At 33.5% G+C, this 15872-nt stretch overlaps 4 protein-coding genes across 5 annotated transcripts; 2 read left to right on the top strand and 2 right to left on the bottom strand.

The window, feature by feature from the left end:
• Nucleotides 1-122: 122 nt before the first annotated feature.
• LOC128677928 (allergen Tha p 1) lies at nt 123-2909 on the bottom strand. The gene is made up of 3 exons (XM_053759095.1): nt 2776-2909; nt 1259-1464; nt 123-682 (listed from the first exon to the last, which is right to left on the bottom strand). Exons 1-3 carry the CDS (start codon nt 2889-2891, stop codon nt 501-503), a joined length of 504 nt encoding a protein of 167 aa, XP_053615070.1. The 5' UTR covers nt 2892-2909; the 3' UTR covers nt 123-500.
• Nucleotides 2910-6876: 3967 nt separating this feature from the next.
• Nucleotides 6877-8839, bottom strand: LOC128677943 (uncharacterized). Of its 2 annotated transcripts, XM_064436536.1 has the most exons (4): nt 8682-8839; nt 8177-8346; nt 7286-7416; nt 6877-7057 (listed from the first exon to the last, which is right to left on the bottom strand). In XM_064436536.1, the coding sequence occupies exons 2-3, from the start codon at nt 8334-8336 to the stop codon at nt 7286-7288; spliced, it is 291 nt and encodes a 96-aa protein (XP_064292606.1). In that variant the 5' UTR covers nt 8337-8346; nt 8682-8839; the 3' UTR covers nt 6877-7057. The 2 variants fall into 2 exon arrangements, with proteins under 2 accessions (XP_064292606.1, XP_053615094.1); XM_053759119.1 differs by lacking the exon at nt 7286-7416 and having other exon boundaries at nt 8682-8837.
• A 1680-nt stretch (nt 8840-10519) lies between these two features.
• LOC128677936 (ejaculatory bulb-specific protein 3) lies at nt 10520-12203 on the top strand. The gene is made up of 3 exons (XM_053759110.1): nt 10520-10679; nt 11363-11549; nt 11977-12203. The coding sequence occupies exons 2-3, from the start codon at nt 11363-11365 to the stop codon at nt 12171-12173; spliced, it is 384 nt and encodes a 127-aa protein (XP_053615085.1). The 5' UTR covers nt 10520-10679; the 3' UTR covers nt 12174-12203.
• Nucleotides 12204-12342: 139 nt separating this feature from the next.
• Nucleotides 12343-14293, top strand: LOC128677939 (ejaculatory bulb-specific protein 3-like). Its single transcript, XM_053759114.2, has 3 exons — nt 12343-12791; nt 13046-13241; nt 13890-14293. Exons 2-3 carry the CDS (start codon nt 13061-13063, stop codon nt 14075-14077), a joined length of 369 nt encoding a protein of 122 aa, XP_053615089.1. The 5' UTR covers nt 12343-12791; nt 13046-13060; the 3' UTR covers nt 14078-14293.
• The last annotated feature ends 1579 nt before the right edge of the window (nt 14294-15872 follow it).

Here is a 15872-nt window from a genome sequence, read left to right as displayed (position 1 = left end):
AATCAACTTACATAGCTGTGTTATAATTGTTATTAGCTCAAGGCAGGTAGGAATCCATGCGTATAGAGCTATTATTAACTGACCACAAATAAATATTGCTACAATACATTAAACACAGTGAGCAAATTCATAATATATTTTATTTCCTACAAAAATAACTTAGATATGTTAAAATAGTTAACATTATAAATGCATTGGTTGACAAGTATCGTATGAATTGCTTATCCTCCGATAGTCTGATGTACTTAAATAAAATTATTTTAAAAAATTAAGACTGATTGTTAATTTGGAATATTCCTAACAATAACATTTAGAAATAGACGGCCGGATTTCGTTACCAATATACTTCCTGATATGCTGATAAAGTTATTGAATGGAAATATATTCCTTCTTCAAGGAAATAATGATTGTTTTTTTTTCGTAGTTTAAAAGGTATAAGGTAAAAAGAGAAAGAGGAATTTGTTAAAGAGTGAGATGGCTAGTAAAGATAAATAACAAAATCAAACGCCTAAGAAATTATAGAGAGCGTCCCTATTGGAGCGCTCCGGGTCATATTTGTCCAGGAGTTCAATGAACCGGAGCTCGCTCTTCCCTCGGATGCCGAGCAAGAGCTTCCTCACGACGATCTTCTGCAACGGAGAGCAGCGACCACACGCGGTGGTCAGGGTTTCCGGCAGTGCACCTGTAACGCGATATATTGGCGATTTTAAGACTGCGCCAGCCAAACCACATTTTAGCCCAACATTTTCCTATTTTTATGGAAATTAGTAGCGAAAACAAAAAAATATATACCACAGCATATTATGCTACACTAGTAAATTGATTATATCAGAACGTAGTTTTCTATTGGACACGGTTGCCACTATTCCCTAAAAAGAATTCGGTGGCTATCAAAGCCCTTGTCACAAATTGTGACTACGTCTTGTAATATAGTAGCTTTATAATCTCCTGTAGTATATATTTTTTAGTTTTCGCTGTTGAGCGCCAGTGAGCAGGGAGTAGCTATTATTTTATTCGGAGACGAGCTGTACAAATATTTTTAAATATGTGAATTTTTATAGAAACCTAAAAAAATTGTTTGAAACAAGCGGCCACTACTGTTGATTAAATTTCGATAGGTACACAAAACTCAAATATGCCTGTAATATGTAATTTTTTGCGAACTACCTACTATAATTTAAAATCTGATGTGAAAAATTGGCATGTAAAGGACTAATTTATGAACAAACGCGTTGAGTTTCACTATGAAAAAACTTACGTTTGAAATTCTTCCCGTCCTTTGTACAAGGGCCCTTGTCCATGACGCACTTGTAGTAAGCGAGAAGAATCCTCTCGTTGGCGATGACCGCGTCTGCATTGAAGTTCTCATAGCGGTTGTTGTAATGCTGGGCCCAGCACGACGCCACCACCGTTAGCGCACACAGCCAGAGCAATGTGCTCCTCATGTTTATGCTCTCCTGGTACCTGAAAGTGTTTGAATAAACGTCTATTCAATATCGTTGTTCTTATTTCAAATTATATATAGTTGGCGATATCCAAAAGTAGAACTCGATATGGTTTGTCTCACACCAAACTACTTAAGTAGTAATAAGAAAACGTCAAAATTGTTGTTGAATAGTTACTGAATCAATATTAAAATATTACAATTACAAAGTGGGTGTGATCATTGATTGTCCATTACAACCGAATTGCATCAATACAGGAATACTGATTTAAGATCAAATACTTTTGCCTCTGAGAAAAACCTTCTGAAACTTATAAAATTAATTATTACAATTGTCACTGCCAAAATAAGGAATATCGTATTGATATCGTGAATTTTGATGATGAATGAAACTCCATCAAAACGTTGGCCACAAAATAGTTTCCTGTGCCCGTTACATGTTTTGTGTAAAATTTTGTGGAATCTAAAATTCAAAAGCTTGCAATCTAAAACCTGTATGTATGATCCATACAAAAGAAAAACATTGCGTGATATCGCAGTAAATCGTAAATATATAAAATAAGTATGACCTTTAATTGACACTTATTTGTTTCCTTCTAGGTAATAGACCTTAATCGTAGTATGTACTAAGGTCTCAAGCATAATAAATATTTTTCCGACATATATGTATCAAATTGAATGACAATTGCTTCAAAAAAATATTTTTTCCGGAGATATGATAGCATGCATAACACATACATGCCTTCTCGTAGAATATTAGCTGATAAGTAACTAGCGTTTAGCCTATTATTTGAAATCACACCGATTTCAACGTTTTGAACGGTCTGATGCGCTAAATTACCTCATTTATGTGGAAGTAATTAAAACAAAATTCACTTTTACAAAGGTAAATAATATAAAAGTTCCCGTTGCTTTGTAGAGGCATGTGGACCAAATAAATGCTCAACTCTAAATTGAGTCACCATCACAACAATGTATCTACTATCGCACTCGTATCGTCATATTCAGATCTGTGAATAAAAAATCACAAGTCGAAAACAAATCTAAAACTTTGAACTTTTAACGTAGGTCCTTTTTAATAAGTACCTATCTACTTGATATTTTTACACATACTCGTATCTGTCACAAATGTTTTGTTAAATTATTCTACAAAGATACACTTTTATTTTTTACTTGGTATACCTAAAACGATTATAATAAAATACACTGTTCGTTACTTAAAAATATTTATCAACTACACCAATTCCGTAGCAACAACACAGCCCGGTTAACTCATTGTTATATTGTTTTTATGTTACTTTCTTTCTAATGGTAATGGTAAAAATACTTACTTGGAGAAAGTCCTCGAGGTTCGGCGTCCGCCGTAGGTATGGTTGCCGGCGCCTGCGCAGCGGGATGACAACAAAACCTGTCTAACGCCTGCGCAGGTCGACGTAACGGGACGCATACATATGAACCATGCAGTGGAATTAAAGAAAGCAGCACAAATTATATATTACATAGATATGCGGTCTAACGTGCTACAGAAAGGACAAATTTCCTCATTTGTCCCTTGAGAAGAACGTTTTGACATCACAACATTGTGAGAACTCAAATCTTATCAAATACTATGTAGGGTTTTTTTTATTTGTGTAATTTGGCCAAATAACACATATTATTATTACAAAATCTTCGTTATGTCTATATCTTCGTTGTGTTATCAATCCAAGTGTTGACATAGTAGAGCTAAGGGCAAGTATGTGATTTTCAACATTTCTGGGGAGCTACCATGAAACATAAAACACGTAACACGTCATTGCGTCCACGCGTTCTCAATTTTTTACACGATGCGTACCTACACGATATATGAAAAAGAGACAGTATGTAGTCGTTATGATGTGTGTTTCGTGGCAGGCCTTTTGTTTAAGTGTTACAGAAATAAACTGAACACTCTCAATCTATTTTCAACTAAACATGTGTGTGCAAACAGGTAAAACAGTGTAACAGAAACTATTATGTTACACATTTATTTACACTTATATGTGTGTGTTACACTTGTATGGCGTTCTTAAGTCCCTGTGTGAAGGTCTAATTTCTGAATAAAATGCTTTGACTTTGAACCACGTTTTCCTCTTGGGCCATCTTGGTCCACACCATATACGTACAACTAACACCTATATAATAACAATACCTGTATAATACTTACATACAAACCATAGAAACGTTTAATTACAACGGACGCAGATGTTCACTTCTACATCCATGTTGTGTTTTATTAACTTGTGTCTGCCGTGTTTAAAATTGAGTGGGTTCTGACAATTCTTTTTTTACTAATTAAAATTTGGTCGCAGTTTACTTAGCTACAGGACCTCTCCGTATGTTCTTGGGATAAAATTCTAACTTTTACGTACTTCCATGTTTGGTTCTACACTAGCAGCTCATCCCGGCTTTGCTCGGTTAAACCACAATAAACTATACACCTAAATCTTGAATCACAATCTATTTAATCGCATGAAAATCCGTTGCGTAGTTTTAAAGATCTAAGCATACATACAATAGGAACATACAAACATCGGCGGTGACTTTGTTTTATACTATGTAGTGATTGATACAGTCAGGGCAGATCAAACTAAGCAATCATGTAAATTACTGACACAGGGGACGTAGTGTTGACTGCCGTTGACTGAACGCTAGTAGCAAATTATGTTTTGGTAAAAGTAAATGCCCGTCTATGTAAATATTATATTATAATTAAAAACTTTCACGATAATAACACCGACAATTTTTTAGTATGTATTCAGAGTCAAGATTATTAGATCATAAAGAATTATGTTCATTGTCCATTATGGGCCAGGTCAATAAATATTAATTATTGTATGTATTATCTGTTTTATTATACATACGTCACAAAAGAATTAATATTAACCATGGTATATTTGCAGAAATGTTAATGTTATAAATTTTCCTAGTATTGTGAATCCACAGTTAACAATGATATACTTAGGTATGTTAATAAATTCCAGTTAATCCTTGATTAACACCACTGGCTCTCATAACACTAACGTCACACTATATTTATGAAATAAATACTTATGATTTACATCGTATATACATATTTAATTAAGTACAGTCGACCGCGTGTCAAGTTATCCCGCACGGATATTTATACCCCTGATATTTGGACGAATTTTCAATGCCTGTTGACTACAAAAAGTTAATTTCAATTCCATCCGAAGTCAATAACCGCATTTATTTTTTATAGGGACGAATGCACTCCGCCTCAGCTTTTATACGACTGGACTACCAAAAAGGAGTATCATGCTATATTTATCCTTATACCCAAACAAAAGTACAAAGAGGTCTCAAATAAATGACAGTAAATTTACCGTTCGCGGACCGTACCGAGACCTAGATTCCGTAAGTAGGTTTGATGGATAAATACAATAGGTAGATGAAGTTTTCCTTTGAAACTGGAATGGTGTGATATATCTTGGATAATGTGTTTAAAAATAACAATATATACAGTGCAGTTTGGTCCTCTTGCCTATAATTGGTTAAAGAGAAAGTAGGGTTTACGTATAAGGAAAGGATGATTTGCCATAATAGAGTGACTACTCTATAGTGCATCTGATTGCGAGTAAGAGACGTTCAGCTAATGGTTACACAGTAATTCTCATATGCCCTATATTTATATCCAAAATTCAGAAACACAAAGGCTACGGGTGAAAGAAGACATAAACAGTTAACCAATATTGCCTGAATCGCCTATACGTAGGACAATACTTCTACTTATGGCGGTAGTTACAAAGGTAATGACAGATGCCTTTAGAAAATTAGATAGTTAATATCTGAAAGAGGAAGGAAGAAAACATCACTGATACACGCCACGGCAGGGCTATTAAAATATAATAAGCTGAGTTTTTAAGATCATCATCATCAATACATTTAAGAACTAGGTTCTTGTCGATAGAGTATTTCCATCTGTTTCCTGTCATAGATTTTACCACCATACTATATAGATCGACATATATTGTATCTATTATTATTTTATATCTATATTTATTTTCACTATAATTACATAATATGTACTCGATCAATACATATTTATGTAGGTACTAGCTGTGCCCCGAGATTTCGCTCCCGTGGGAATTTCGCGATAAAAAGTACCCTAGGTGTTATTCCAGTATTCTACCCGTGTACCAAATTTCATAGTTCAAAATATAACATCAAAAAGTGACTGTGAAGGTCTAATTTCTGAATAAATGACTGACTTTGAATAAGTAGTATTTTGATTGATATCCGCATTGAGTCCTAGTGGCGGGTCATGGCCCATAATATTCATAAGTAAGGTCAGTGTCCAGCAGTGGGGACATTAAATTGGCTAATGACGGAGTGTTTTTTTTTATTTGAGGAAGGCCTTTGTCACTGATTTTTTCCTTTTCCTTTGTCTACATGCGGACAATATTTTATTATGAAAAATCATGAAAAGTATCAAGCCCCGAGTTTAATGTTTATTTGTTATTTCCTCTGACTAAACACTTACTGAGGATTTCCGTGCTGTAAACTACAGTCACTGATCCCGAGACCAGCAGCCACCCAGCAGCAAACAAACAACGTGATGTAATTTGTTGACGTCATTATAATGCAGAAGATAACTTTTATTGTAGTACTTAAGTAATAAGTAGGTACCTACCCATTGTTATGATACAATTATAATTAAATATATATTGTAATTTTACAAAGACACACTTTCCTAAATAGTACCTAGTTGTAGTAAGTATTCCAACATGTACTAAGTAGATTGAAATACTTGGGTATAATCAAACCTTGATTGATCCAAATCAAATCCAATTTTTATGTTGGTTGGATTTAAAATACATTTAAATTTAATATTTCAAATAAAAATTACTTTCCCCACACAAATACATACAGCAAGATTACTATCCGCTACAACGTTCTACGAATGTTACAAGGCGTTTCAGCTTATATTATGTTCATAGTTTCATTATGTTTCTCACTTGAGAGTGAAAACTCTTTCACCGAAAATGGAAAGCTGCATTAAGTTCAACTTAATTTGGTTTTTGGAACATACATGAACCATAACCGAAACCGTACAGGAACTGAATGAAATATTTTACGACTATTACCGTCTTTTCTCTCACTAGACAACTAGCATTTCACTACTTATTAGGTACAGAAGATAATAAGGAAGCTCTTATTATATTAGTTATCTAGCTTCCTTATCACCTGATGTAATCTATGATGCAAATATTATTATAAAAACGGCAAGTGCAATTGGTAAACAAATCATAAAACTTTTATTTTTAGCTCTCCCTTTAACATATCTATCTAATAAGTGGTAAATTATTATAGCTTTTCAAGTATGAAAATCTACTACTAATACCTATTATCCGCATACAAAATGAGTAAATAAAATCAACCACAACACAAACTACAAAGGGAACAGTTTATTAAAATATTCATCGCTATAACATCATGTCGAATATTTGGTTTTCAAAGCCTTGTAGTACTGAGGATGGTGTTCCTGGAGAAGTTTCTTCACTACGTCGTACTTGGTCTTCTGAACCGGTGTGCAGGTGCCACAGTCGTCTTTTATCATTTTGGGGAACTTGTCTGTAATTAATAAAGTATATCAAAAACAATATATATACGGACCAGTGTATATAATCCACCATTGTAGGATATGGAGAAACGTTCACTAAAAACATAAGTAATCGTTAAACACCACGAGCTGCGAAAATACTTCCTACGGGACGTGATCTTCACAGATTAGGGCTGCCAGAGAAACGCTAGGAAAACACGCTAGGCGGGGTTTTTCTAACAACGCAGTCAATGGCATACCTATAGCTTTTGTGTTGCATTTGTCTTTGCCTCGGCTGCCCAGTCCCCGGCACAATACAAGAGCTCCATGATGCGCACCGCTGAGCAATACACGTGCCCAGGTACAGGTCTAATTCCAAATGCCTTTCGGACTAGAAAAGAAGAAGTAAAGCGAAAGCGTATACATTTTTAGACGTTTATTCTCCGCTAAGTCCTAAAGCAACATATTAGACTTGCAGTTATCTATTGCCCAATCGTAGTAAGATTTTATAGGATCGAATTTTGATAGCTATATAACAACCACTTGTTATTAATTGGTCCTTATTTTCTTAAAAATGGGAATGGGGTAGTTGACAAGGTCAGAGAATTGTAAAAATATGTATAATGTAGGTAAAATAGATATTATTTTTGATCATTATGATAATTCGTAGAATACAACAATGTAGTTAGATTATTTTTTTAAACTATGGAATTATGAAATCAAACTCAAGCATCATAAAAAATAAAGTTTTCTAACGACTTTTATTATGAAGTGATCACCATAAACGTAATAATATATAATGTAGCTATCGAACAAACATAGATTTCTTTGCGAATATTTTAATACGTTGTGTAGACATTTACATTTCGTGATCGTTTTAACGAGTCCAAAAATGTGTGATTTTATTTTTGTCATATCTTTGAAAACATTGTCATTATCACAGTATTTTTTTCACTGATGTTTTTCAATATGAATCCATCGAATGGTCATCAAAACATTTTTTTAATTATCCTATTGAAATCCAATTTCAGTACTTTGTAGATTTTAAGAAATTAAAAAAATATTTGAAAAAGTGCCTATTAAGGTCTACTCTCAGGAGAAAAAAGTGAAGGTCTCAAGGGTATAACTTTTATGAATGATAAATTGCTCACTTCTCAATCCTTGGAGTTTCCCACACGGAGCCTTGTCCAGCAAACACTCCATGGCTGTCTTCATCTTGACATCGTCCTTGAAGTACGCAGCGTAGTCTTCCTCAGCCACAACTATGGCTGCCATAACAGCCAAGATGGCCAGTATCACCGCTGCACGCATGCTGGAGAAACTGAAAATCACAACATTTTTTTAAATATTCTTATTGTAGATTTTTACAATTCCGTTTTATTAAAAGAACAATGTTTGGATAATATAAAACGAAATTGTCATCCTAAAAATTATAAATAGGGATAGTTTATGATATATAATATTAGGTTATGTTTTGTTCAATTAAAAAATACTATTGAAATGTAAAATCAGAAGCTACTTTAATATTAATAGTTTGACTATACTTATAAATTACTTTAAAGTAGAATGTAATATGATATAAACTTTACTTATATTTTTTTATATATTTATAAATTAAAAAATGGAATCGATGAAGTAAAATTGGAATCGCTTTACCTGCAACGGAGTTTTGCAAGAAAAACTAATTGTGGAAATCCAGGCTAGTCTTATATAGTCTGATGAGAGTTAACGTCTGAACTTTCAACAAACACAGGAAAAAATGAAGATAAAATGTTGCAGCAGACTTTGTTTCTACCTATAACATCAATGTCAGTATTAATTTTGCATTGTTTAACGTCTCCATGTTCTTCTTTACGTCAACCAAAAATTCTACATGTTGAGGCTTTAATAAATAAAGAAATCATCACTTATTACTGCTTATTAGTCATCGTATGTATACCTCCTTACATTGTATTTTCATAGGTATCTTACGTGTTTTGTATACTAAATAATAACTTAGCTGCTGACTTTTGGAGCTTGCTTTCTTTGGCAATCTCTCCATAAATAAAAATGGTTTACTTATGACTTTTAAGTAGTATAGTTTTTAGCAGTTTTTATAGACCACCACTTGCTTCCGGTGAAGGAAAATATCATGAGGAAACCTGCACACTGGTTGATTACTATTAACTTGTGTGTGAAATGGATAAGGTAATGGCAAACCACTCCATTAATAATGCCAAAAAAGTTGTTGTGTGTGTTTCATACCACGTAATGACCACGACCCTCAGCCATGAGGAACACGACTATGATGAAGATAACTTTTAAGTACTTATGAAAAATATGTGTCAATTAGGTTAGGCCACACTGTACTAAATTGAGACGTGAATACTCATAGATAAAAGAAATTGAATACTTCATATTTCAAACATATAATCCAAACATTTGCATTTAAATACAAAAATGTAACATACGAAAGTATTATACGTATACATTAGTATGTTAGCCGTGGCATTACTATTGCACCAGTCAATTTTGACCGCTGCGTTAGCTTTAATCTATCCACGAAAACGCAAAGTTTATCATTTTATACAATGGACGCGCATGTTATAATTAACGTCAAAGTTGAGTGGTGCAACTGTGGCCAATCATATTTTAATTTTAATTTCAACTATGTATATAGATATTTTTGAAAGCCGTAGGTTTTATAATCAGAACGACAGTATTTTTCAGCTGATTTTAGAATTATAAATATTTTAAAAGTAATGATAGTATTAATCTGACTATTGAATTATGTACTCATCAGTTGTGAATCCTCGTGAGCTATTTATGTCTGAAGCATGATTAATTGTGGAAAAAATCGTTGTATGAATAATTGCAGTGTAATTAAAGACTTCGTGCATCAGTTTCTTATGTAACTGTTCTCAAATAAATTGGCACTTACGCAACATTTTTTATTTCTTTTATTGACAGAGAATCAAGTATATTAATAAACTTTTACAAATAAGCTAGTGAGTCGAGTGAGTCTAAGCGTAATATAGATTTAACTCTATATCATCAAAGTGTATATTATAAATATATTCGTCTCATTCTTGGATGTGAGTCTTGGAAGTCCACGGACTGCCATCATCCCTTTATGGAAGATATAAAATGTTCCCAGCAGTGGAACATGTTGTAGCTTTTAAAAAATATGTTATTATTGCTATAAATTATCAGGTTACCGACCCGCGATACAATTTTGTGCTTATTGTGGACCATTGAGTGTTGTCCATTTATATATTTATTACAGCAACCGATTTTCATATCATTCGTTGGAAAATGATTAAATAATGACGAAACCTGTGCTCAGCTATTGAGTGATCATCCAGGGTCGTTGGCCGAAAGATATCAGGAAAATACTACTTGTATTCCTCACCACATCAGCCAGTCAAGTCATAGTTTCACAGAGTGACAAATAAAATACTAAGAATTGTACTTATTTTGGAGTATATGAGTAATCGTATGCAGTTGACGCGAGCTGGAGGAGCGTTCGAACATATAAAAACGATGCCCCAGGATCGGGATATTCAGTGTCTTAATTGTATGAAGTGCAACGGGTACTTATATTACATCAAGCTAAATTACATACAGTACATTGGAAAATAATAAGAAAGAGGGAACTGGTCATCTCATATTCTCGTAAGTTAATTGTGTTTCACATCGATATATTTATATATATATATATATATATATTATAATCAGCACTCGGATCACAATCATAACCTATTTTGATATACCTTTTGACTATGTACTTTTATATATTATTGGAAAAAATACATTGTAAGAAACAATAGCCCTTCTGGCATGATAGGGACCAACACTGTTCAAATGAGTTTCTTTCGGCATTTCTTCTCAGCAGTGGTCGTTCCGAAATGCCAGTAGTTTGTAGCTTGTGAGAAATAACTATAAATATAAAATTTGACAAGAAAAAGTGCCAGTGAAGTTTTAATTTCTGAATAAATGATTTGAATTTGAATTTGAAAAAGGTAAATAATCTCATAAAAAAATTGTATATAAAATTCACATCGCTTTCAACCTTTAAATAGTTACAAATATTGCCATACTCTTTCTATGATAATATCTATTATTACTTACTTACATATAGAACATTCCCATCCTGATATATGCAACTAGCTGTCCGCCTCAGCTCCGACACGTGGTAGCCTATATTTAACACATTGAGTCATTAACTATATCAACACCAAATTTCATTAAATTCGGCCCACCGGTTTAGCTGTGAAAGCGTGACAGACTTACGCGTTTATAAATTAAGTATGGATAGATAAGCAATCAATGTCTGATAAATGCTAATATGATTTCAGATGCAGGTCAGAATGAATCTTTTGATAATCATTGGAGTGTTGGTGGTAGTAGACGCGAGAAGGTACAGCTCTAAGCACGACAACATCGACATTGACCGCCTGGTCCGGAGCCCACTGTACATGGAGGAGTCAGCCGCTTGCTATTTGGATCGGCGCCCCTGTAGCAAGATGACAGCTACTTTAAAAAGCAAGTGGACCACATCATTTTTGAAGTGTCACATAACTTCATTACACGAGCGAAGAACCTTATACATCTTCCAGGATTTAGTCACAAATGTTATAGACGTTGGGCATATCTTTTGAATAAGGTTAATTCAAAACGGTGTAACTTGAAACGAAGATGAGACGATACATTTGTGAAGATTTCATTTCTATCAATGTTAGAATTTCAAATACCTTACTCTCATAGAGTATAGGCCCCATCAATAGTATCTGTTACTTAGCTCAATTTCAATTTCATCTCTCAAAATGTTGACGCTGCAGTAAATTACGTACCGTACCGGCGTTGCAAACCCTGATCTTAAAAAAAGTACTTCACTCAATTTGAATAACTATGATTATATCCAAAAACCTAATTCCAATCAGTCTGTAACTAGTATAATAATTATTTTCAGGAGCAATACCAGAGATAGTAAATTTGGCCTGTGGGAAATGTACTCCAGCGCAGAAATACATCTTACGAAGATACTTGGAAGAGCTGAAGAAACAGCGCCCGGAGGACTATGCCGCATTCAGACATAAATATGACCCTGATAATGTGTATTTTGTTGATTTGGAAGCAGCCATCTCTGTTAATAAAACCGATATATAGTGAACTACCTCTGGATGCAACAAACCAAGACCACTTGTTTTCATTATTCTATTATACTAAATCATAAAAAGTAATAAAAGTAATAACTTATAATATTAATCTAAAAGATAATTTAAAAACCAGGTTTTGCCGTCCATATTAAAATTTCATAGAGTTATATGAAAATAATACTAATGAATTAATCACACAAATTGAGGGTAGCCCCACAGTAATGAGATACTCTATCCTAAAAAGTATCAAAGCTCATCATACGTTTTATTAAACTTTCGATATACAAAGGAAAATAATATTTGAAATAAATTGATAGATCCAGATTTTAATTAAGCCACAAAACAATTTTCTTGCTCGAAAATAATTTATTCAAAACATTGATTCACACAATTACATTTTTGATGGTGTATTTGAAGGTTAACAGTTGAATCTGAGTTCTAGGCATATTTTTTTTAGTTTAAACCGCTTAATGATAGTATAATGATTACAGTCGGAACAATTTCAGTCGCACTGTTTGGAAATTACAATAATTGTGAATTTCCGTGCATTTTTACTATATAAATGTTGCAAAATTTTTGGTAACCATCAGAGGACATCTAAACTTATCAAGAGCTTGTGAAATAATCGGTAAGAATACATACATATTTTATATTATTTATAAAAATAATTTAGTACTGTGCGACATGATAAAACTTATACTTAATCATAAATTATTATATTTATTTATATAAAATCTAAAGTAATAACTTTGTCAACTTAAACATTAAGAATACCTGCTCCTCTTGTTTTCCCATATGCTGATTTTTTTGCCAACTTCATTGAACTTTAACTATGATCCTTGTCGACAAATTTAATTACATAGGTACCTTTTCTGTTTTTAGAGTACAAAATTCAAAATGAAGGCTGTTTGCATCGCTTTAGTAGCTCTAGCTATCCCGCTAGTGTTGTGTTACGATGAAAAATTTGATAAAGTCGATGTCGATAAAATCATTGGCGACGATAATCTTTTCACCGGTTACATCAACTGTATGCTCGACAAAGGGCCGTGCGATTTGGAACATTCTGAGGAGTTCAAAAGTATGTATTGTTTACCAACTATCTTATTCATATCTTCTTTGTTTTTTTTTTCCTTCAATTTAAGTTAGTTATCTTCGTTTTTACGGGTTATCCTCATTGAGACAAAGCAGGGGGCGATGCGACGACGCGAGTTTTTCATAAACATGAAACTTTTTTTTCGTAAACAATTGAAAGGAAACTCATACAGGTAATTATTGTATGTCCAGCAGATATGATATGATGAGTATGTTTGTAATTCTTGTACATTGCTACTCATATGTATAGTCTTGGCCAGTTACACGACAGGGGGGTTAGGTTTCTATGACATCGACGTATTAAGATAGATATAGTTAGTGACAATCAAGGAATTGATCCGAAATCACCATCAAATCAGCCAAACTCAAAAAGTTTTCCTTTCAGTAAGAAAATCGACAAAGCATTGTGCGGATTAATTTCCGTGATTATAGATATGATGAAGCATGTTGCTAATAATAATAATATGTTTTTCATTTATTTATTTCTTGTACACCACATAACAGCGTAAATAAAAGTACAAAGGTACTTAGTAACTAGTTCATTTTGTTCATTGGATGATTAATTACGAAGTATGTTATTTTACGTGCAGATATGACGAAGTATATTGCTCATAATATTTTTTTCTTATTTCAGAAATTCTTCCTGAAGTGATTGCAACTTCTTGCGCCAAATGTACTCCAATTCAAAGAAATCACGTGAGGAAGACTGTGAAGGCCATTGGAGAAAAGAGACCTGATGAATTCAAGATCTTCAAATCCAAGTATGATCCCAATGGCCAACATGAAGCAGCTTTCACGTCATTCTTGATCGGAACCGACTAAGTTATGATGTTATGAATACTAAGGGTTATCCGCTGCGTGATAGCTTTACGAGTAACTAGCATCTCTTGCGCGTGTAAGATGTGTCAACAAGACAGGTGTTACGAAGTGGATACCCAAAACTCAACCAAGGCGTTACTTTAATACTGACTAACTGAATTTAACGACTATGTGGAGCATTACCTTATTTTAGATAAATACATTAATAGCAAAGAATCATTCTGTTGTATTATTTCATTACTATGATAAATATTATAATTTACGTTTTCCGTAAGTACTTAGTTATTTATAATTAATGTTTTCACAAAGTACCTGGCAAAACAACTCGCTTCTGTAACAAAGTAGCAACAAATGGTAATTAATTTTGATTGAAAACTAAATAATGTTATGGATATTATTACATTTTATTTCGATACAATAGCTTCATATTTCATTATAATTAATGACTTAAGGATCTCTCTTAGGACTTAAAGAACTCGCAACATTAGTTAATAATAATAATAGTCCTTAATTTGCCTTAATCAACAAAGTATGTTAATACATATAGTTTAGGGCGGCTGGTCCATCTTCCTTCCGGGAGGTCATCCCCGAACTAGACATAAGTCTGTCTCTCGGGGATTAACAACCGGACGGTTGATGAAAATAGCGCGGTACATTTTTATATAAGTACAGTATGTCTACTTCATATGTCAGACTACTTAAATTATTAAAGAAAGGGTAATTACTTAGGTCCAGCTAGTCCCATCTGTGATTGGGCCCAAGATTAAATTAAATTTTGACGTTGCTTAATTATAATAAAAACTAAGGATAAAAAATAAACTATTGGTGTCTATTACAATTAGTGTTATATATGTTATGGGTGAGCGAGAATGGGTTAATAGTGCTGAATACAGCTTTGGATATTTGGAAGGCTAATTCATTAGCTTATGTCATCTTGTGGTGCGCCGATATTGGTTGTTTTAATAACATACATACGCTGTGAAGAAATCCGCCGACATATCCAATTTTATTTTTAAAACTTCAAATTTGCTACATGTTTCATTATACTGAAGCATTGTAGGTACAATACTGAACATGCAATTTCTATACTAGGGACTGCCTGGGACTGCCATTAGGGTTGAACTTTTCTTAGAAACACACAAGAATCTTTGTCACGAGCGGAGCCGCGGATAATAACTAGTAGCATAATAACTAGTACAACATAATAACTAGTAGCAAAATTCGGCCAAGAATATTATATTTATATTTATCATAGATAAAAACAAAATCAATTTTTGAAATAAACCCAATGGTGTACGACGCGGAACGATTGCGCTTGCAAGATTATGTGACTCCGTTGCACAATTCCTGGGTTACGTCAAGCAGAGGCGATCAGCAACTAGTGACTCTGGCGCAACGCACACGCCTGACACAAAAACAAGAATGTAATGCAACAGCGACCACTGTGCAAGCCCAAACATAGACTGGTATTTGGATTTTACAAGGTCTAGGTTTGTTTGGGATACCGTGTGGGATTTTAGAGGGAAGGAACTCTGAATATTGGAATACTCAGTTGCAGAGAAGGTTTATGCCAGGAAAATACATTTATACTCAGTTTTCGTCCAGGCGCAAACCCATCTATGAAATTGTATATTACAATTTGTATCTAGATATAGAAACCCTCTCCTTTTTCGGAGCTAATCCATAGTTGATCAATTTACAGAGGTTTCTCTTTAAAATAACTTACTATGAAACTAATTAAACACAGAATATATTTTTTTAATTGTTTAACTAAAAACACAGACTACCCTCAGAAGTA

This window comes from Plodia interpunctella, chromosome 18 (assembly GCF_027563975.2).
Source record: "Plodia interpunctella isolate USDA-ARS_2022_Savannah chromosome 18, ilPloInte3.2, whole genome shotgun sequence".
Taxonomy (NCBI): domain Eukaryota; kingdom Metazoa; phylum Arthropoda; class Insecta; order Lepidoptera; family Pyralidae; genus Plodia; species Plodia interpunctella.
Note: the sequence above shows the minus strand (reverse complement) of the source record. Positions and strands in the feature narration are given on the sequence as shown.